Genomic DNA, 22356 nt, shown 5'->3' on the forward strand with positions numbered 1-22356 from the left:
CTGGGCATGTCCTGGACAGCCTTTGTTTTTTGGGACAGGCTCTTAAAGCTCTTGCTGCCCTCCCCTGGGAGGGGTTGTGTGAGAAGAACAGGCTCAGCCCTTCCTGCTTACCAGCAAGGCTGGCCTGGGGTTTGTTGGAGTGAGCCTTGGTCCAGCCTAGTCAAAGTTAAGCCTGGAATTTCTAGATGATGGGCATGACCCTCTGCTTGCACTCACCAAGGCTGAGCTGACAACTGTACCCAGAGGAAGGTGGAAAACAGAGTTTATAGAAATGAGGGCAGTTATTTCAAGAGCTTTCTAACAGGTCTTTGTGCTCCATATCCTATTTTATGGTGCTGTCCTATCACGCTTTTCTCACTTGACTGCGCTTTTGCTGTCCACATCAGTCTCAAATAACTGCACTCACAATGTGTCCTGGTGGGACCACTTTTCTATCTACATTCTTTTTGAAAGACTTGGACCTTCTGCTCATATCCATTTAAAGCATTGCTCTGCACTTGTTTTCTGTGGACACAGCTGTGGTGTGGGGAAAGCCAAGCTGGGGGAGGGGGGAACAATAACCCTGAAGTTTTGGGAAAAGGGGATGGTCTGAACTTTGCAGGCTTCTGCCTGCTTTGGCCCTGGGTGGTGGAGCTGAGGCTGTAAGGGCTGTGGCTGAGCCCTCAAGAGACCCTGTGTTTAATGTTTTTCCAGTCAGATAAACTGGCAATAACCCAAGGCAGAGGGAGAGTGCTCCAGATGGGGTAGGACAGCTGTGGGGCTCCTTGCTACAGAATGTGATGGATGCTAAAGGGGAGGGGAGGTTTCCATTTGCCACCTACAGATCAGTGTTTTTACAGGTGGGAATACACACAAGCGTACAAAAACCAGTGCAGAAGGCAAGCAGCGTGGGAATTGGTGCCTTGCTGTTACACTCAGGGGTGGTGGTGTCACAGATGGGGACTGGTGTTTTGCAGGAATCACTGTGGTCTGGAGAAGCCGGCTGGACTGACTGTTGCTGCAGGGAACACACATGCTTAAAACCACTCCCTGCACCACTGGAGCCTCATGGCTTTTACTTCTCTGATGACCTCTGTTGCTGGTGCAATAAGGAGGGTGCAAGGGGATCTTGCTGCTGAGCGAATCCCAGAGGAAACCCAGCCCTGGAAGAGGCTGGGGCGTTCAGCTGGTTCATGGAGGCAGCTGAGCTCAGGCCTGGTTTTGCTCTTTGCCGAGGTCCTGGCAGGACAAGAGGGAAAGACCTGAAGAAGGAGCCTAGCTGGGCGAGGGGAGGGGGTCGGTTCCCGAGTCCACCGTACCGGCGTGTAACAGGAAAAGCTCCAGCCAGCTCAGGCTTGGTGAAGGGGATGAACCCGAGTGAGGTTGCGGCAGGGCAGGCGGGTGTGGGGCCTGGCGGCGGCGGCTGCTCCCAGCAGGGCTGGAGCTGCTCGAAGGCAGCTGTGTTGTGCGAGGTGCAAATATGAAAGCTGGGGAATCACACAACCCCATCTGTGCTGCAGGGGCTGCGTGGGGGGAGCAGCGTCAAAGGAATTCCAGGCCGAGCACCAGCGCTGGCACGTGGAGAGCGGCACGGAGACGCCAAGCTGCGAAGCCCGGGGCAGGAAAACTGCACGCCTTGGCAGTGGCGCCTGGCTGGGCTTTGGGGCCGGACGTGTCCTGCACTGCAGCCTGCCCTGACCCCGCAGCAGGAGCCCCCCTGCCAGCCCAGGGCCTGCTGCCGCAGCCACCGCGGCGGGCTCGGTGCCAGCCCCAGCCCCGCACACCTGGAGCCCCAAACGGCTGCTCCGCCGCAGCCCCAGGCCAGGTGTGCAGGGACCCCCGCCCGCACAGAGCCCGGGGGAAACGTGCCATACAAACACAAAAACATGCTCGGGTTTCTGTAGGTACACCAAATGTTTTTAGGGAAACAAGGGTGTGTTTGCTGTTTACATTCTCAAGCACATTTACACCAGCAGGAGTGTGTGTGTGTGTGTGTGTGTGTATTTATTCACCAGGACACATCTTCTGGAGAGCAAATCAGCAGGGAATCAGGAGAGCACAAAGAAGCACAGGCACGGAGTTGTGCGTGTATGAATTGCTGTATTACACAGGCAAATCTCCCCAGGCTCAGAGACAGAGCACGAGTCAGTTACAGGTTTCTATTTATGAGACACACGTGGTTGCAGCCTTACCCATGTACACACATGAAGCATGAAGTATTTCTTTCTTCTTATACATATATACACTCAGAGGAGGAGAAAAAATTACCTCACACATAGATCTGACTACACCCATATATACTTTATTTATATAAGAAAATCTAAATGTGAATTACATGGATATACACATATACAAAGGTGTGTATGCCCATGTATTAGTTACTGCCCCCATACATGGAGAGACAGAGATGATCACACACATTCAGACGCATTTTAAATTATCTTATACATATATGCTTGTATTTTTGTGGGTGTGGGTTTTTTCTCTTTGTCTACACACAGAGATTTTTCTTACTATTTATACACTTCTCTGAGTGTATTTCATACATATTTAAATATTTTATATAGTTGTATATTATTTTTTTATTTCTATCTGGTTTTTATATAAAAGGGTCATTTACATGCAGCTCTATGTGTGTAGTTTAGCTATTTTTATATTTCTTTGAGAAAGAGAGGAGGGGGAGGGAGAGAAAAAAAGTGAAAGAAAATACAGACACATAAATATCTAAATAAATTGGATATAGAGATGGATATGGGTATATTTGTGTTCGAGTTGGGAGGGGGAATGACTGGCTCCCTTGTACTTGCTCTTCATAAACACACATGCATGCAGACAGAGAATATATGTCTAGATCAATACATGCACACACACACACTGTATATGCATCCCAGATACCATGCATGGGGGCAGAAAAGAGGGTGGGAAAGGCCAAAGCCTCACACACACAGATACCCCACATGCACTTTTACAGGGCGAGGGATGTGATGGGGATATTTTTTACCATGCTCTGTGTAGGTCTTTCTCTCCCTCCTGGGGGGAAAAGGAAAAGACGGGAAGAATGGCAGAAAATAGACACATGCACAATTAGTTACACGTGTAATTAAATGTTTAAATAAAGTGTGTGTGGCTGGAGATCTGAGGAATGCTCTGTGTGTGAATAGTGCGTGTATGCTTCATATATGTATATATGCACGTGTGTGTGTGTAGCAAGAGAAAGACTGAGCAGCTCACAATCTCACTGTATGTATATATGTATATATGTGCATGCGGGGAGAGAAAGGGCATGGTGTGCCTTTAGGGATACAGTGTGTGCGTGTGAATATCTCTAATTGTATATGTAATAATAGATAGAATATATTCATATGGATGTGGACATACAGCAAAAGATATTGTGTGCTGGTGTGAACACTTGGCGAGTGTATATTTATATTTACATTTATATTTATATTCACACACATACATGCAGAGAGAGGTGAATGAAGAGGTCACTCTTTCTCCCCTCCATACACAGTATATATGCATATATGTGTGTATATTTGTAGAAAGAGAGAAGTGTGTGTGTGAGAACAACTCTCTCTCTGTAGATGCATATGTACCTATGTGTGGGTATATGTATATAAATATATATATTTCAGGTGAACTTGTATGCAAAGAGCTCTCATCCCTTTCTAAGCACATATCTATGTATATACATGTGGTGAGAGAATTATGCACATTTCTGAACAGCTCACATGTTCTTGCTCTGTATAGATATATATATATATATGAGTGCAAACAGTGCTTTCTCCAGTTATGTATGTATACATGCTTATATAAAGAGAATTCTCTGTGTGAACAGTTTATATATATACACAAATATATGTATGTATATAGGTTTATCTATTACCAAAAAAAGCATTTTGTGTGTGAGAACATACGTATACACATACAGAGAGAATATACATGTCAGAGAGTACTGTATGTGAGAACAGTTCTCTGAACAGCTGTTTCAGTGTGTGTATATATGCACTTCTATAAATATACAAATAGTCTATATAATATATAAATATAATACTTTGTATATTATATATACCATACCTGCTACCTCATCCCCCCAGTATCCATGTATATATGTATATACATGTATGGAGCATGTGCACGTGTCTGTAGCAAGAGAGAGTTGTGTAATTGCATGAATGAACAACTGTCTCTCTGCATATATGCATGTATATAAATATGTATATCTGTGTGCATATATAGGAAGAGAACTGTGAGGGTTAACAGCTCTTTAAGTATATCCATATATCTGTAGGGAGAGAAGTGCATGTGAGAGGAAAGCAGGCTCTCTGTATGTACAGCACACATGTATGAGTGTGTTTATATGCATACATATGTATCCATGTAGAAAGAGAGAGGAGTATCATGTGTGAAAACAGCTCACTAACTGTACATATGTATGTGTACAATGCAGAGAAAATAGTGTTTCTGTGTAAACAGGATGTGCTTTAATTATGTAGGGATATATGGACATATAGAGTGAGAACTGTGCATGAACAATCTGTATATACATGTATATATGCATCTATATATGCATATGTAAGGCAAGAGAGAGTACTGTGTGTGAGAATGGCTCTTACTATCTCTACCCATGCGTGTGCATACAGAGAGAGATTGTATCAACATACACACATAGATATGCATGTATTTATGCATCCCAGAGAATATAGATGGGGGGGAGGAGGGCGAAGAGAGTCATGGAAGCTGTGTTTGTGTGTATGAATTGTTCTCATGCATTTTGTTATTTATATATGTCTAAATATATGGCAAGAGGGAGAATGTGTGTGAACAGACCACTGTTAGAGTGAACTATTCACAGACTGTTGCAGTGTGAGCAGCTGTGTGTGTGTAAGAATGTATGCATTTATTTATATATAACGAGAGAATTGTGTGTGAACAGCTCTCTCCTTAATGATACATGTATGTATAAATACGTAGAGAGAGAAATATGTGAGAGAACAGCTCTATCTACACATAGAAGTGTATATATATACGTGTCACAACAGAATCTGTGTTTCAACAGCTCTCTTTCCAAATAAATGTTTGTATACCCACGTACTGAGCAAATTACGTGTGTGAACAGCTCTCTACCCTCTCTGTATACACATGTATATATGTGTGTATAGCAAGAGAACTGTGTGTGTGGACAACTCTCCCCTAACTTTATATATTCTGTGAAAATTACGTGTGAACAGAAAATTAAGTGTGAACAACTGAGTATATAAGAGTACAAATGTATATATGCATATATATGTATCTATACAGGAAGAGAAAGGACTGTCGTGTGAAAACAGCTCAGTATATAGGTGTATATATATGCGTATCTATGAACAGAGAACAAGGTGTGTAAGCAATGCTCTCTCTAATTGTATTTGTATAAATTCATATGTGTGTGAACACTCTCTGTACACGTGTCTTTACAAAGCCAGTCCTCTGTGTGTGAGAAAAACTCTTGCTCTCTACAATGTATCTCACACAGAGAAAGAATTATACAGAGATTACACAATTATATAGGGCAGGGAGAGAGAGAGTGATAGAAAATGTGTGTGTGAGAGACAATAGCTCTTGCTCTTTTCCTCAAGTATATATGCACATGTACCTATAGACAGCAAGAGAGAATAATGTGTGTGAACAGCTCTCACTCACCGTGTCTGTGTCTCCAGGCATATAGGGATGTACATAGTGAGAGAGAGTAGTGTGCATGTATTTGTGTGCACACAGAGAGGTCAGGAGAGAAGAGCATGAGAGCTTATCCCCATATCAATATATATTGCATACATTATGCATATATGTCTCTGTGTGTGTGCATAGTGAGGATGTTTGAACAGCACACTCACTCGCTCATCCCCCGTTTCTATATATGCCAATATGTGTGTATATATAGCAAGAGAGAACTGCCTCTGAACCTGTCACACTCTCGCTGTTGATATGTATGTATGTATGTATGTATGTATGTGTGTGTGTATGTATGTATGTGTGTGAACAAGGCTCCTGTCTGTGTCCATGTAAGTGTGGATGTTCATGTGGGGACAGAATGTTTGTGTGTTGGGGCTCTTTTTTCCCATTCTCTGTGTTTCTCTCTCTCTCACACACAAGCAGCCTCCCCCATACACTCTATTCACATACCTCCATACATTTCCACGTGTGTGTTCCATTCCCTGCCCTGTCTTTGGATGGGAGGGAGAGGAGCCCTCACGGACAGCCCTGGCTCTCTGTGGCGGGGGATTGGTGCCAGATCCCTCTGCTGCTCCCAGCCACACAGCCAGGGTGAAATCAGTGCACTCACTGCCCAGCCCTGCTCACACATCCACCCACCCACCCACACATATTGTTCTTAAATTTTCATATTTGTAAATATTTGTAAAATATATAGCTAGGTCTTTATGTGTATGCATGCACTTACATTTAATGTAAATTTACATGTAGTTATTACATTAAATAACAACTATTAGATATCACACATCTGTAACAGACACGTAGCATACATACCAACCCCAATCTACAGACGGCTTAGCTGCAAGCTTCCATCGGGCTACAGCCTTACATTTACACGGGAACAGGTGTGTGTTTGCATGTTACACACACGTACACACCATACTCCCCCCCCGCCCGGTGACAGCCGTGCAGGCGGTGGGTGCCGTGTCCCAGGGGTGGGTATTCGATGCTCCCGAAGCTCCGAGAGGCTCCCGATGGGGGATCCCGCGGCCGCTCCCCTGCTGCTGGGACTGCGTCCCCTCTTCGTGCCCGAGCGCCTCGCAGCCCCCAGAGGCTGGGCACAACTCATCACAGGGGTGCCTGAGCACGGCTGGGGGGGCAGAACCCCGCTGTTCTGGGGGGGCTGTCTCCTCGGGGTGGGGGAGCTGAGGGCAGGACAGGCCACCGCGCTGCGAGGTGGGGACACACACGGGGCTGGGCAGGATCCTGCTGCCCAGGGACCCCGAACACGGCGGGCAGTCGGGGCTCGTCCCCTCCGGCGGCGGGGGCTGGGGCGAGGGAAATGGCGGAGAGAGTCGGGGGATGGGGAGAGGGGGAGGAGGAGGAGGAAGGGGAGGCGGCGGGGCTGTGCGGGCTCGGCGTGCGTGGGCAGGGGGCGGGGTGCGACAGTGTGTGTGGGTGTGACCGTGTGTGTGTTCATGTATGTGCGTGTGTATGTAGGCGTGTGTGCACTGGTGTGTGTGTGCATGTGCAGGGGGGTGCGCACACCCGGGCACACCCCCTGCCTGTGCCCCGCGTCCCAGCACACGCGTGTGCCGGCTGCGGGGGCGCCCCGCGCACTCACACCCCCGGCCCACCCTCGGCGGGGGCACACGGATCCCACTCCCAGGGGGAGAGGGGCCCCTCCTGGCCCGGCCCCAGGGCTCGGCCAGGGAGGCGTCGTGCACTCACTTCCCCCCTCCCCCGAAGCCGCGTTCCCCCGGTGGGATTTAGGGGGATGGGGTGAAGTGGGGGCGTTCAGAGCACCGCTGCTGCCGCCCCCCCCAGCCCACACAGAGCTGCGCCCGCAGCGGGGCTCGATCCCCCCGCCCCGCTACCACGGCACGCAGAGGCTGCGGGGGTAACCACGCTTCCCACATTCCCCCCACACCCACGGCACTGAGCCAGGTCGGGAGGCTTCCCGGCCCCTCCCCAGCCCTACCCCGGCCCCGCCGCGCTTTCCGCAACCTCCGCTGCGGGGCGATGGCCGCCGGGGGGGGGGGGGGGGGGGTCACACCAGACACACAGGGCTCCCCCGGGGGCCTCCTCCCGTTGGCCACGGAGGTGAGAGTCGATGGGGGGACGGCCCCAGTCGCCGGGGCGGGGACCCCCGGCCTCGGCGCGGCGTCTCCGCGCTGCTGCCGGCGGCCGCGGGAGGGCGTCGCCTGTGTTAGTTGCCTCCGGAGAACCCAGGGCCAGCGCCGCCGCCCCCGCCGCCCGCCCCCCGCCGCCTCCCCCTGCCCGCGGCGGCCCCTCTTGGGCGGCGGGCGACGGCGACGGCGACGGGCGGGGGGGCCGCGGTGAGGCCCCAGTCGTCGCCGCGCCGGGCGCCCCCCTCCTCGCTGCCGCCGCTGCGCCGGCCGCGCCCCCAAAATCTGGGCGGGGGTCGTCGGGCGGCGCGCGGCGGGGGGCGCGGGGGCGGCGGCGGGCCCGGGCCGGGGGGCGCGGAGCAGGCGCGGCGGCGCGGGGGGGCCCGGCGGCGGCGCGGGAGCCTCGCGAAGGAGCCCCAAGAAGCACAAGTTGGGGCTGGCGGAGGACCAGGCTGTTGTTGTTCTCAACGTGGTCCGCCCCGCGCCCATATAAAGGGCGGCGGCGGCGCCCGCCCCGGCAGAACGCGGACTGAGGGGAGCAGACGCAGCGCGCTCGCCGGGCCCCGCCACGCCGCCGCTGCCCCCGCCCGCCCCCGCTTCGGCCTGCGGCCCGCGACTGCCCGCACCATGTCGGTTGAGGTAGAAGAAGCCGATCTGCCCCTGACCGAGGCAGAGGAGGCGCCGCTCTCCCCGGAGAAGAAAGCAGCTGCTAAGAAGGCGAAAGGAGGCGGCGGCGCCTCGCTGTCGCCATCGAAGAAAAGGAAGAACAACAAGAAGAAGAACCAGCCGGGCAAATACAGTCAGTTAGTGGTGGAGACGATCCGCAAGCTGGGCGAGCGCAATGGCTCGTCGCTGGCCAAGATATACAACGAGGCTAAGAAGGTGGCCTGGTTCGACCAGCAGAACGGCAGGACTTACCTGAAGTACTCCATCAAGGCACTGGTACAGAACGACACGCTGCTCCAGGTCAAGGGCACCGGCGCCAACGGCTCCTTCAAGCTCAACAGGAAGAAGCTGGAAGGCGGCGGCGAGGGGGGCACGGGCAGCAGCGCCCACAAGTCCCACAAGAAGGCGACGGCCTCCTCGACCCGGCGGGCGGAGAAGCCGGCGGCCAAGAGCAAGAAACCCGAGAAGAAATCGCACAAGAAGGGAGCCAGCGGTGCGCCGGCGAAGAAGGACAAGGGCAAAGCCAAGAAGGCCACCAAGAAGGGAGCCGCGTCCCCCGGGGGCAAGAAAGTGAAGAAGTCGGCAAAGCCCAAGGCGCTCAAGAGCCGGAAGGCATGAGATCGGGGCGCTGGGAGCCTCCCGCCGCCCCCCGCACTGTGAGCCCCGCGGCACAGACTGCTCTGAGGACGGACCCCAGGGGACCCGCTTTGTCTTTGTGTTGCTGACTCGCCTCCACAGCCGCCGCCGTGCGCGGTGAGCGGGGCTGCGGCTGCCCCAGCCCCCCTTCCCCTGCTCTGTCGCCTTATTTTTTTCCACCCCCTTTCCCCCCCCCCATCCCACTCCGCGGCTTTTCCCCGATCGCGCCCTTTTGTTTTCGGCCGTGCCCCTCCCCGCCTGTAGACGGTTCCCGGCCCCCACCCCCTCCCGCGTCCCCCCGGTTCTTCGCAGGGATTTTTCCCGCCCGGTTTCCATAGCAGCCATTTTGCGGCGGGGCCCCCCCCGCGCCACGTGGGCCGGCCCCGCTCCCGCCGCCCGCGCGCGCCCCGCCCGGCCCCGCCCCTCCCGCCGCGCGCCCCGTGCCTGCCCGCGGCCGCACCGAAGGGCCACGGCGCCCCCTGGCGGCCCGCGGCCCCGCCGCCATGGCAACGGCCCGGCGCGCGGGAATGGCCGCCCCCTGGCGGCCGCCGGCCGCACCTGCAATGGCCTTTAATGTTTTTTTATGGGTCTGGGGGTGGGTGGGTTGGGGAGGGTTTGGGTTAGTGGGGTCTTTTTTTGGGTTTATTTTTTTTTTTCCTTTTCATTTATCGTCGTTTCAAATAAATTGGTATAAAATGCCGCTCCCGTGTGCTCCCTGCAGCTGTCGGGGAACGGGCGGGGATGGGGCTGGTCCCAGCAGGGCAGTGGGGCTTCCGCGCTGGCCGGGATCGTCGGGGTGATGATGCCCAGAGCCCACATCCTCCTCCGAGTGGAGAACAGGAGCAGAGGAAGGAGGGTCCCTCGCCATGGAGGCAAGGGAGGAGCGCGATCCTTGCGCAGCTGCGCTCGGCTGAGCTCCTTGAGCAGTGGGGGAGGGCCCCGGCGGACACGGCAGCACAGACCCCTGCCCCAGTCGGCATCGACTCCACCACAGGGGCAGCTCCCAGGGCGCACCCCCGCCGCCCCTCCGGCCCGGAGCATCCCTCATCACCCGAGCCGAGTTCCTGCAGGCGGGAGCGGCAGCGGGGGGAGCCGCGGAGCCCCCCCGGCTCTGTCTATTTATAGCGCACCCGGCGAGGTTGCGTAAATCCCGACGGGGATCTGGGCCATCTTGTTCTGCCTGCTGCGGGAGGGAGCACGGGACGAGGGATGAGCTCCGGCTCATCGCCCTCCGTGCCCCGGGGACCCGGGGCTGCAGGAGAGAGAGGGGACAAGATCCGGCCCCCGGCTCCCTGCAGCGGGGACGGGAAGCGGGGCACGGAGGGCAGGAGGAGGTGGAGGTGCGCGGTACCTCCCAGGCCGGCTCTGGGTAAGGCCGTGGCAGCGCTGCCATCACCCCAACTCTCAGCCCCACACCAAGGCCCTGCCCCACTGCTTCTGCAAGCCAGAGAGAGTTTCAGGCAGGAGCATCGCCTGAGAGCTGCTCCAGCCCTGGCGAGCTGCTGTGCTGGAGCATCAACATGCTCTCCCGTGCCTCGGGAACACAGCATGGATCAGGCCCATATGCAACATCCCCAGGAGGAGGTGACAGGGACAGCAGCCAGTGATGCCTAGGGACTGCCACACCAGGCCATGGCAGGGCCTTTCAGCACTCCTGGGAAAGGATCAGCCCCTTCAGGCTCAGGCCCAGGCCTCGGGCAGCTGCTTGATTCCCTTTGTCCCTTGGAGAACAGTTAGGGAGAAGGGAAGCAAGTTTTACTCCCTGAAGAAAGGTCCTTCTGCTACACCTGTAACCTCTCCAGGTAGATCAGCAGGCATATTCTCTGTGGGCAGGTAAGAGCAGAGGGAAGGCAGTGACCCCCCAGCTGCCCAGCACAGGGAAGGCAGCAGGGTGACACACTGTGCCAATCCAGCTGGAGCTGTCTTACCTCACAGGCTTAGCCTGCCAGGAGCCGTGATGCTGGAGCACCCCTGAGTGAGCTCCCATGGGTGCTGCCAACCGTGAGGGCCAGGCTCTGGAGAGAAACCCAAGCCCTGGGGACTTCCAAGAGCCAGTGACTCATCTCATCAAACTGCCAGCGCTGAGGGACACAGCTGGCAGAGGCTCTGCTGCACGTGGTGAGATGCACAGCAGCCTCCTGCAGCAGGCACCTTTCAGCTCTCAGTCTGTGCTCATCTCACCCTCAGGTACCCAAGAGGAGGCAAGGGAAGAATCCTGCAGCCTCCCAGCCCTCTCCCCTTAAGGGAAGCACAGACCAAGACACACCTTTCCAGGCTCACTTGAGCTCTGGGGAAGGCTCTACTCAGCCAAGTCCTTCACATTTTATGAGCTCAGCTGCTCTGGTGCTATGAAGCATTCCGAAGAGCCAGGACCAGTAACACCCCTCCAGAAAGCGACACGACCCATCCCTGGAGCTGCAGGCTTGACAGTGACCACATTTATTCCAGCTTTATAATAAAGACCAAGACTTTCAAATCTCCTGGTCACAACAATGTTCAGCTGTGAAGTTCATGAGGTGATAAAGGCCAAGCACTTCAGCAATGCTTGCTGTGACAGACAGGATTTCCTTCGGTCTGGCTTGCAACATCCCAGCTTTCCCAGCTGGTCCGTCACATGCCAGCAGAGGAAGTTCAGAACCCAGCTGGAGCTCAGTGTTGAGGGCACTACATGTGCCACCAGCACCCAGTCATAGCACCCTCAGCACTCCACCAGCCTCAGCAGAGCCACACAACATCCAGGGTGACTGCAGAGCCCCTGGGCAGTGGCCCCCCCCCACCAGTGCTTGTTGCTGCCCTGTGCTGGCAGCACAGTTGGCAGGGCAGCAGGTGACACTGCCCTACAGGGACCAGCCCAGCACCCCCAGCCCGGACCCACACTACAGCCCTGCACAGACCGACCACACCCAACCCTAACACCACTGGGAGTCATCCAAGCTTCCCACAACCCTTCCTCCCTAAAAACCAAGCAGAGTGCAATGCTGGTTTGTAGAGTAGCCTCCAGGACAGCCATCTGGGAATGTCCAACAAAGGAGAGGGTGTGAGAGTAACAAACAGCCTTGCATCTCCAAGTTCCTTCCTTCTCTTCAAGATCACCTTTTCTCATCTCTGCCTACCTGCCTGCAAGGGCACTCAAAGGGTCCTGAAGCAGCCCACGGGGCATCTCCAGCACTGGGGGAGGGTCCTGGGTCCAGCCTCACTCCTCCTCCACTGCACCTAGCCAGGAGCAGCTGAAGCTTCCTGGCACTCATGACAGAGCAAGCAGGCAATGTGGCATTCCCATAGCAGGGAAAAGAGCCAGACAACAGTATTATCTGCTCCCAGGGTAGGAAAAGACTCTCTGTCTGAGCGAAGGGTAAACACACAGTCTAGCAGTGGTCCTGTCTGGTGTTTTACTAGTCCTTCCCCTTGGAGAACACAGAGCCCAGACACCAGAGAGCCTGCCAGATTCCGTGGGTTTGATGAGGTGACAACACACAGCACATTTAAGAGCATTCAACAGGGAACCAGTTTAATCAGATATCAGGTTTGCACCATTCTTTTCAGTATCACAAGTACTGCATTTTTCTAAGAAATACAAGCACTCTCAGGTTTACAGAATGCTGGTCCTGGAGAAAACAAGAGGAAGAGAACAAGACACTAGGATACAGACACATTGACCACCACACTGGGCAGCAGAAAGGAAACTGCTCATCCCCCCCTCGCTGATGGTAACAGTCCCTTTGCAGGAGGCAGAGAGATCCCAGGGGATCTGTGCTGCTGCAGTGGGGCTGTGCCCTGCTGCCCCCACCCACCGAGGTCAGGATACCCCAGCAGAACCATGGGACACCTCCACGCCCCCATCAGCATGACACCAATGAACACACCGCTCCCACGTGCCAGAGTGAAAAACCCCTGCATAAAGCCAGCTGACAAGCATCCAGATTCATCTACTCTAGATAACATTAAACTCAGAGCCAGGGTAAGTTACTTCATCCACAAGATTAACAGCTGATTCAATAGGTTGAACACATGCTACTTACAGCACATAAATAGAAGATGCTCTTTTTTACTTAAAAAACATGTGATGAAGGTCTAGGTCCGATTGCCTCGACACTGCCGCATGCACACGACTATTGGCCTCACAGAAGCGGCTGCGCTGGGCAGCAGGAAAGCTGTCTCTGCATCAGCTATTCCAGGGGTCACGGGACAGCTATCCTGCCCCCATGCTCGACACTAGCCACACAGCCAGGAAATAAACACGGCACTAGCCAGGAGTGCGCTTCAATACAAACTCTAGTGGTTTTCAAAAGAAATATTAATCCATAAAGGGTTACAGTTAACAGATATCATCATCACTTTATTTCTCAGAGCCAGAAATAGTGCTGAACAAACAAACAACAACAAAAAGGAGACACAGTATGTCATTTCCAGAAGTGAAACCAGGGTACAGGGTAGCTCTCAGCGAGACGAAGGGCTTCTGCAGCTGGGAGAGGAGGGGAGCCATGGCAGAAGATGGCAGCTCCCGCTCCCGGCGGGCGCCTGACCTTGCGACGCTCTCCGAGGGGATTTGTCACCGCAGCCTCCACCCCACCCCGCTACCAGGGCCCACAGCATGTGGGAACACCGAGTACCCCAGCACCCACCGAGCCAGGGAGCTGCGAGGAGGTGACTTTACAGGGAAGTACCCAAAAATAGAGACCTTAAAATAAATAGGACCAAAGCTTCTTTACAGTAGGCAATGCACTAGTTTTACCATGAACAAAACTAAGACTAACAGCCACTTCTTGCCAATGGAGAAACTTTTCCTCCTCTTCACATATTCCAGCCCCCTGCCCTCGCAGCTGCAGTGCGGCCGGGATGGCATTGCTGAGGATGGAGGCGGGGGCACGGCAGCAGCGAGTACACGCCAGGGCGAGCAGGGCCAGCTGGGGGGGCCCTGCACAGTCCCAGGGCTGGCGGAGGGGAGAGGCAGCTGGGGGTGCCTGTGTCCATTCCTGTGCCAACTACAACAATCCTCAGCAGCTACCAGCAGCTCTGCACTGTGACCTAACCACACGGCTCCAGATGTCACCACCGCAAACAGCTGTGATCCAGCTGCCTCCTCCAAAACCACTTCTTCCAGAGGGAAGAGAGGCAGAGTAGGGGCACAAGCAGGGCCTGACCTCACCCATGCTCGCCCAGCACCCTGCCGCAGCCCAGGCCAGGGGGGCTAGTGAAGAGCTGGTGGGGTGCTGCCAGGGCTCACCAGCCAGCCCGGGCTGAGAGGCAGGACGGGGAACCCCAGCCACGTTGAGAGGAGAGGTGAGGCAGTGGTGAGAAGGGAGCTGGGGGCAGGGGACGGGGGGCAGCGCTCACTTCTTGGAGCTCTGCGTCTTCTTGGGCAGCAGCACGGCCTGGATGTTGGGCAGGACGCCGCCCTGGGCGATGGTCACGCCGCCCAGCAGCTTGTTGAGCTCCTCGTCGTTGCGGATGGCGAGCTGCAGGTGCCGCGGGATGATGCGCGTCTTCTTGTTGTCGCGAGCCGCGTTGCCCGCCAGCTCCAGGATCTCAGCCGACAGGTACTCCAGCACGGCCGCCAGGTACACCGGCGCCCCGGCGCCCACCCGCTCCGCGTAGTTACCCTTCCGCAGCAGCCGATGCACCCGCCCCACGGGGAACTGCAGCCCGGCCCGCGACGAGCGCGACTTGGCCTTGGCCCGCGCCTTTCCGCCGGATTTCCCCCGGCCCGACATGGCCGGCAGGCAGCGGCCCCTCGCCCCCGCCTCTCAAGTAGCGCCGCGCACAGAGGGTCCCGGCGCCTGCGGGGAGACAAACGCCGTTACACCGCGCGGGGGCCGCGCCGTCCCCGCCCGCGCCGCGCCGCCCTTACCCGCAGGAGCCGCCGCCGCCGCTCCGCCCTGCGCGCCTCCCGCCGCCGCACTGCCCGCGCTGCCGCCGCCGCGCCGCGGATATCGCTGCCCGCCCGCCGCACGCCTCGTCCCATTGGCTGCCGCCGCTGCCGCCGCGGCGCTGATTGGTCACCGTGCCGATCCCTGATTTGCATAGGGCTCGCAGCGCCCCGGCTGCGCCGCGGGCCGGCGCCCAGGGCGGGCGGTGACGCGGCCCTGCCCGCGCTCCGGCCGGTCCCGGCTCCCGCCGGCGCTCCCCGCGCCCCGGGAGCTGCTTCGTGGCTGCGTCGGGCCGAGGATGTAGGGAGAGGGGGGGTTGGCCGAAGGCCCCGTGGGTGTCCCGGCAGCACTGTGCCCGTTTGTGCCTTGCCCGAATGGCCCCGTCCTCGGCCAGCGGGATGTCTCTCCTGAGAGGATACCAAAGTCTGCGGGCCAGGGCGACGCTACGGGGGAAAGATCCCCCGACAGGGAGGGCAACCCGCAGCAAGTACTACCGTCCCTTGTCTCCTCACGTATCAAAGGGGAAAGTTTCTCCCAAATCAGTTTCTGTGGACAGGCCAGGTTGATTGGGGTCATCTCCACACCAGGTTAGAGCAAGGGCCTCAAACAACCTTGGGCAAGCAGCCAGACACCAGTTTAAAGGTGATGTAGCTCAGCAATAACACCTCCTCAGTAAACACTCAGTCTAGGGTTTTTGGGGTTTTTTTGGCGATGCTGCTGCTGGTGCTCACAGTCTGGAGGGAGATAACCTGTACCCTGTGCCTTTGCATTGCCCCTGCATCCCCAGGGGAAGGATTATGTTCTCCAGAGCAGGGAAAGTTGAGCATCCCCCCACTCGTGCTCAGCATCTTCACGCCCTCCACAGCAACTGGAGACCTGAAATGAATTTGAGATGAGCTGGTGACCTTTAGAAAAGCCTGGTCTGCAGTCAGCACTGACTAGGCTGGGGCAGCTGAGCAGCACATCCTGGAACAGTGATGGGCAGGCAGGGAGAGAAACCGCCTCCTGTGGCTCCTGCAAGGACCATCAAGGTGACAGTGCCAGCAGCCAAAAATCTATTCTGCCAGGAGCTGCTACCACAGTGATTCTCTTGCCTCAAGTCATGGTGACAGCAATGAGGAGCCAGCTAGCAACAGGCTTTCTGGATAGAAATCCTAATCCCACCTGTTTCCCATAAGCCAGGAAACCTGGGCTCAGCTGCCTCTGTAGCACGAGAGGGATTCAGAGGCAGATTTCACTCCAAGAGCACTTGGGTCTCCCCAGGTGTCCATCCTGTGGCTCCTGCCCGGACCATCAAGGTGACAGTGCCAGCAGCCAAAAATCTATTCTGCCAGGAGCTGCTACCACAGTGATTCTCTTGCCTCAAGTCATGGTGACAGCAATGAGGAGCCAGCTAGCAACAGGCTTTCTGGATAGAAATCCTAATCCCACCCGTTTCCCATAAGCCAGGAAACCTGGGCTCAGCTGCCTCTGTAGCACGAGAGGGATTCAGAGGCAGATTTCACTCCAAGAGCACTTGGGTCTCCCCAGGTGTCCATCCTGTGGCTCCTGCCCTGGCTCTGCTGTCCCTCCCCAGGGACAAGCCTCAGCTACAGCCACCCCTGCAGCTCCCCAGGGACAGACAATTCTAGAAGAGCCCCAGAATCAATCCCCAGGGAGTATTTACCACTGGCAAATGGAAATGCTCCAGCAACACGGCCTTGCCCATACCCTCAGACCTCAGCAGTGGGTAGGTGGTCTCCTCCTCAGCAGATGACAGGAGGTACAAGCTCTGTCTGCAAAGCAGGACTGGGGCTGCAGTGGGGGAACACAGACGCGCACATGGACAAGGGCACGGCGCAGCCAGCCAGTGAAGCCCATTTTATTGCTTCCAACACAAAGAAAGTACTGATTTCTAGCAAAGATTTCACCGTGTAAGGCTTTTGGTCTGTAACATCTGGCTCTGTTTACAAAATCCCTGACCTCAAAAACAACAGCCCTATGTTGCTCTGGAATGGCACTTCGGTTATCTGGGCTTTAATGACTGACCTTTTCGAATAAGGCAGAGTGCATCCCTCCCCCGATCAAGGAAATCCTCTCTAAGTCTTCAGATCCCATTAACAAAATGATTGTACAAACAACGTGACAGACATACTGTTCCACCCTGCTGCCTGCAGGGAAACCCAAGCAAAGTCCAGCTCCTCCCAGGAGCCATTTGAACATCTCCCTGTTTAAGAGCTATGAATGCATGTAGCAATGCTGGTGCAGAGCACAGTGGATCTGGCAGATCTTCCCAGCCTAGGGTTTCCTCATAATACTTACTGCTTGTTCCTCTGTACTGCAGCCATCTTTTGAGGGCAAGAGTATTGGAAAGGAATTTGCACAGAATCAGTGTGGAATTAAGGGGAAAAGAGGTATCAGTTTAACACCAAAAAAAATGGAAGAGAAAACCAAACAGAAGGAGACATAAACATTGTCAGGAGGCAGAAGCTGTTCCTCCCTGGCAGGCTGAGATTCTTCTCAGGGCTTTATCTTCATTTGGCATGACTGGCAGAGAGGGGGGCCAATAGGTTATATTCACTCCTGTCTGCACAACACAAAGCCAAAATCTTTACAGACAAACATCAACCTTTAACAAAACACAAAGAAGAGAGACAACAACCTAGAGCAGCAGATCAACACCTGAGAGGCTTGGATGATCTCAACAACAGTCTGCAAAGCCTTCTTAAAAATACCATTTCTCACTCTGCTGAGGAAAATCAGGGGTAAAAGGGATGGCCAGCCATCCCAGCTGGTGCCTAAGCCTTGCGCTTCTTCGCAGCTGGCTGTCCCTGCTTCCCCAGCCACTGCTGCAGGACATCTGCGCTGGTTTTCTTGGGCGAAGGGCTGTGGATGAACTGACTTGTCCACTTGGGCAAATCGTTTTCTTTCTTCTGGGGAGAGCCCTCTTGGGAGCTTTTTAACCAGCCCAGCATCACTTTGCTGCTTGGGGTGGCTTTAACCTCCTGGAGAGACAAAAGACAGTGTGTGAGAAGTCAGAAGCACAGTGAGAGCAGGGCAGCCAGCCGGCTCCGAGAGCTGGTCCAGAGCGGGATGTGGAGGCTGGAGCAATGTGCAATCAGGCACATCTGTGGGAGGTTCCCCAGACTGCTGGGAACAGGCTTGTTCCAAGACCCATTTCACATGGAATTTGCCTCATTTGGCAACAAAATCCTGGCATGGGCTGACGGTTTATTTCTGGAAGCAGAGGGAAGGGAATCTGTCCAGGGCTCAGCACTCCAGCATCAAGCATGGGCATGCCCTGCAGACATTGCCTATTGCCACCCCCCCCGAAACCTGGCAGCTCTGACCCGCCTCAGGGACATCGTCGTGGCTGAGCTCCCCCTCACCAAGCCCCTACCAGCACCCACCTTCTTGGCTCCCAGCTCGATGGGTGCAACACACTCGGGTGCGTTGTTGCGGATGTTGTTGACAAAGGTGGACACTGGGTGAAAAACAATGTTCTCCGTGGGCTGGATGAGTTTAACAGCTTCTTGGGTTGGCACTTCAGCAAAGTCCAGCCATTTCCTGATGGCTTCATCCCCATCCAGGATGGCTGGCATCCTAAGGGTTAAGACAGACAGGAGCCAAAGCTCAGCACCAATATGGCAGAGTGTGGTGGCAAAAGCCAGACTTGTAAGCTAGCAAGGAGCTGGCAGCTTGGGGAAAACAGGGAAAACTGAAGCAGCAGGATGCTCTTCCACAAGGCAGTGTGCATTCACTTCACCCAGGTAGCTGATTTGCTGGAAGAGGCAGACGGGTCAGGCAGAGAGACCAATTCCAGAAAGTGATCCAATTCCAACTGCCACCCGTGGGGCACAAAGATGGTGATTTATGGAAAGGGCACGAGCTGGTGACCAGAAATGAGTCAGTAATGTTGTAGCACTTTTCTCTGAGAGCAGGAGGAGGAGGCTGCACTCTGTGCCTGTGAGCTGCCAGGCTGGTGTCTAATGGTGCAGTTCTCCTCCCTCATCCCCCTCCACCCTGAAACCCCCTTGCCTGCTCTCACTTGCCTGTGATGGATGAAGCTCACATCCTTGGAGGCATCCACGGTGATGATGGTGTAAGTGTACAGCATTTCTCCTCCTGATGGTGGCTCCCAGCAGTCAAAAATCCCAGCCATAGTGAGCAACCTCCATCCTTTCCATTCCTCATCTCCCTCTGTCTCCTTGTCCTGCAGGAGAGAGGCCCCATTGTCCTGGTCAGTGCTGGCCCATGCACAGCCAAAGCAGCACAGATTTGCCAGTGCTGAGGCACGTCAGTGACTCAGATCTAAGTCACAAACAGAACTACTCTTGAAGCTTTCCAGGAGTCTTTCTACTGATTTGAGGTAACTCCAGGAGAGGTACCAGACCCTCACCTTCTCACAGGCAAGCCAGTGCTTTCCCCCCCTTCTGAACATCCCAGCCGCTGGTTCAGCCAAAGGAAAGAGGTAGTGAAACTCCCAGCCCAGTCCCCTGTGAGCCACACTGCCCACCCATGCAAATATCCGGCACGTGGGGAGCAGTGACCGTGACAGCGGGGACGCTGTGTCACCTTTTACAGCCTGGAGACCGCTGCGGTGGGGACCGCCAGCCGCAGAGGGATGACAGAGTGCCGAGCCCAGTGCAGAACACAGCCCTACTGGGAAACAGACTCCTAGAAATGGTCACAGCGGGAGGGAAGTGGGCTGCTCCCCAGGCAGCTGGATGGAGCAGAGGCCCAGAGCTGGGTGCAAGTGCTCAGACACAGTGAGGGACTCCCTACCATGGCGTCCTTGGTCTGGGGGAAGTAAATGAAATAAGGTTGCTTCCCCCCACTCTGCTGCTGCCACTCATAGAAACCATCTGCCAGGACCACGCAGCGCTTGCCCTTGAGGAGAGCACCCTGAGGAGAGACAGCACAAGTGAGCAGTGAACAGCAGCCTCAGGCAGCCTGCAATGGAGAACAGGGCTCCTACGACCACCCGGCCCTCTCACTCCCTCCCAGGGCTTTCCTAAATTATCCCTGGGACGCACAAATGCCACCACTAGTGCTATGATGAGCTTTGCCAGTAACTGCCTTTTCAGTTCTTCTGTTTTAGTGAAACCCCCAGCTTTGCAGTACAGGGACTTGCTCCCCTGTGCAACAGCGAGTGGTGACCAGCACTCACACTCGGCAGATGTTTCAGCCCTGGTTTTGCCAACTATAACATTTCTTCAAGCAGGACACAAAGGTGGCAGCAGCTCACCTTGTAGGAGGACTTGCTCAGCATGGTATCGCTGCGGCAGTTGGAGGTGTTGAACTGCAGTTTGGAGGGGTTGTCCTGTTTAAACCAGGACGGCACCAGGCCCCAGCGCATGTCCATGAGAACCCGCTCAGAGGAGTCGGCATCCTTTCAAATGAGACACAGAAACACCTCAGGTCAGAGCCACGTCACAGAGACCACAAGCATCCCCACAGCTTGAGAGAGGGGCTTTGGGAAGTCCTGTGGATGTGGCCTTTCCTCCTAAAAGAGCAAATCCGGCCAGCATCTCTGCCAAGAGACAAGCTGGGGCTCACTGCCCCTCCCTCACAAGCCATGCAGAAATAGCCACTAATTATAACCCTTTCAATATTCTTAACAGCCTTCCTGTAGAATTAATCTTCAGTAGAAGGCACATGAATATTTTGCAGGAATAAAGAACTGTCTCTGTGAGGCTCACTCAACAACTTTCTGGAAGAAATAACACAGGTTGTTTTTAGTGGAAATGGCTGGACACATGAACTCCTGAGCTCTTGAGTAAACAGCCATGTCAGGCTGGTGTCAAAGTCCTCAAAACCTCCCCTGGTGACACCAAACATCCCAAAGGGGTAAAAGCCTCACTTTCATTTAATAATGTGATTTCTGCTGACCTGGTGCACTTTCACTGCTTGTGCTTTGCATATTACCTGCCTTTGGACAAAGGAAGCAGTTTGTGGCTTTCAATTCTCCCCCAGCTTGCTCTCACTTTCTGCCCACAGCCCTGGCAGCACCTCCTGGGCTGTTTGCTCCCAAAGGACTGCAGTAGATAGACACACACATACACCTACTATTGTGTGTATGCAGGGATGTGTATGTGTCCAGTTCTGCACAGTCTTTTAGAGCCTCCCTCAGGGCAGGAGTGGCAAAAAGGGACACCCAACACCGCACCAGCATCCCAACAACTTGAACAGTGATGGACAACTAAGCAAGTGTCTGCCTGTGACCTGTACCACATTCCCTGCCCCATCAGCTCTATTGCCTACTCTCGGGGGCATGTGGGACTCCCAAAGCAGGAAAGGAGCGCACGAGGGATGCCTGATGGCATTGGCCACGGCCCTCCTGAGTGGTCCCACCTGATCACCTGCGCCAGTAACGGCTGCAAAGTGCAGGTGCCCCACCAGCTGGGGAGGGAGAGCAGAGCGGGTCCAGATCGGGGTGTTCCGATTGAGCACACCCCGTTTCACCCCGCTGAACGCCAAAGAGCAGCAGTTGGCCGGGCAGCCTTTCTGTGTGAAACCAAACGAGCAGCACCAACAGCCGTAGAGGTTGCCCAGGTTGTCCGGGGGAGGTCGGGTGAGGCTTAAATTAGCCGGGACAACGGTCAGCACAGGTGTACAGCTACTGTACCGCTCCGGAGTTGAGATTTTTAATTTTTTTTCTCTCTCTACTCTCCCCTACTACCAACGTGACCTGGACACACGCCGCAGAATTATGAAATTAAAAAAAAAAAAAAAAAAAAAAAAAAAAAAAAAAAAAAAAGCGCCTCAGGAAAGCCGATTAAAACCAGCAGAGCAATTACAGGCCTTTGGGAAAAAAACTCTACCAAGGTTAAGCACTTATATACGCATTTTTGCAGAAAACATAAACACTGTGCTGGAAGCACGGTACCGATTCCTCTCCTCCTTCTGAACATGTAAATGTTAACAAGAAGCGACATTTTTGCAATTAGAAAATTCAATACCTGCCACGTACAGCAAAGCGAAACCAAACAAATCGCGCCCGCTCAGAGCGAGTCCCCCACCCCTCGGGAGGCACGGCCTCCTTCCCTCCGCTCCGATTTGAGCCGCAGGATGCCCAGCACCCGCCCCCCGCCGCAAATGGCCCCCGCCGGAGCCGGGATGCGGCCCTGCCGCCCGTGTGGCCGGTCCGCGAAGCCAGGGAGGAGGTACCTGGTGGAGGTGGCGGCGGGAGAGCAGCACGGGGCCGCTGGACTGCGGGCCCTTGTTGTAGGAGGGCTGGTACCGCTCCCCCCGCACCCACTCGGGCTGTCGGTGCCGGCCCCGGCGGTCGCGGTAGGCGCAGGCCCGGCGGAGGTTGTCGGCGCCCAGGGAGCAGGCGGTGCGCCCGCACATCCCGCCGGCTCTGCGGGGCACCGGGCGCCGCGCTCCGCTGCCGCCCGCCCGCGGGG

The 22356-nt window shown here is 55.2% G+C and overlaps 3 protein-coding genes across 3 annotated transcripts; 1 reads left to right on the top strand and 2 right to left on the bottom strand.

The window, feature by feature from the left end:
* Positions 1 to 8216: 8216 nt before the first annotated feature.
* On the top strand, positions 8217 to 9801 carry LOC116449351 (histone H1x). Its single transcript, XM_032120800.1, has one exon. It carries the CDS (start codon positions 8427 to 8429, stop codon positions 9081 to 9083), a length of 657 nt encoding a protein of 218 aa, XP_031976691.1. The 5' UTR covers positions 8217 to 8426; the 3' UTR covers positions 9084 to 9801.
* Positions 9802 to 12582: 2781 nt separating this feature from the next.
* On the bottom strand, positions 12583 to 14994 carry LOC116449352 (histone H2A type 2-B). The gene is made up of 2 exons (XM_032120801.1): positions 14950 to 14994; positions 12583 to 14878 (listed from the first exon to the last, which is right to left on the bottom strand). Exon 2 carries the CDS (start codon positions 14810 to 14812, stop codon positions 14432 to 14434), a length of 381 nt encoding a protein of 126 aa, XP_031976692.1. The 5' UTR covers positions 14813 to 14878; positions 14950 to 14994; the 3' UTR covers positions 12583 to 14431.
* Positions 14995 to 16803: 1809 nt separating this feature from the next.
* HMCES (5-hydroxymethylcytosine binding, ES cell specific) lies at positions 16804 to 22350 on the bottom strand. The gene is made up of 6 exons (XM_032120794.1): positions 22118 to 22350; positions 20196 to 20339; positions 19733 to 19852; positions 19000 to 19160; positions 18358 to 18550; positions 16804 to 17952 (listed from the first exon to the last, which is right to left on the bottom strand). Exons 1-6 carry the CDS (start codon positions 22298 to 22300, stop codon positions 17746 to 17748), a joined length of 1008 nt encoding a protein of 335 aa, XP_031976685.1. The 5' UTR covers positions 22301 to 22350; the 3' UTR covers positions 16804 to 17745.
* Positions 22351 to 22356: the final 6 nt, after the last annotated feature.

Source organism: Corvus moneduloides, chromosome 11, assembly GCF_009650955.1.
Source record: "Corvus moneduloides isolate bCorMon1 chromosome 11, bCorMon1.pri, whole genome shotgun sequence".
Taxonomy (NCBI): domain Eukaryota; kingdom Metazoa; phylum Chordata; class Aves; order Passeriformes; family Corvidae; genus Corvus; species Corvus moneduloides.

Coding starts and splice junctions, on each gene's coding strand:
- LOC116449352 (XM_032120801.1), bottom strand. CDS start 14,812: ATGTCGGGCCGGGGGAAATCCGGCGGAAAGGCGCGGGCCAAGGCCAAG.
- LOC116449351 (XM_032120800.1), top strand. CDS start 8,427: ATGTCGGTTGAGGTAGAAGAAGCCGATCTGCCCCTGACCGAGGCAGAG.
- HMCES (XM_032120794.1), bottom strand. CDS start 22,300: ATGTGCGGGCGCACCGCCTGCTCCCTGGGCGCCGACAACCTCCGCCGG. Junction 19,161..19,732: donor CCCAGACCAAGGACGCCATG/GTAGGGAGTCCC, acceptor TCTCTCCTGCAG/GACAAGGAGACAGAGGGAGA. Junction 17,953..18,357: donor TCGAGCTGGGAGCCAAGAAG/GTGGGTGCTGGT, acceptor TTGTCTCTCCAG/GAGGTTAAAGCCACCCCAAG.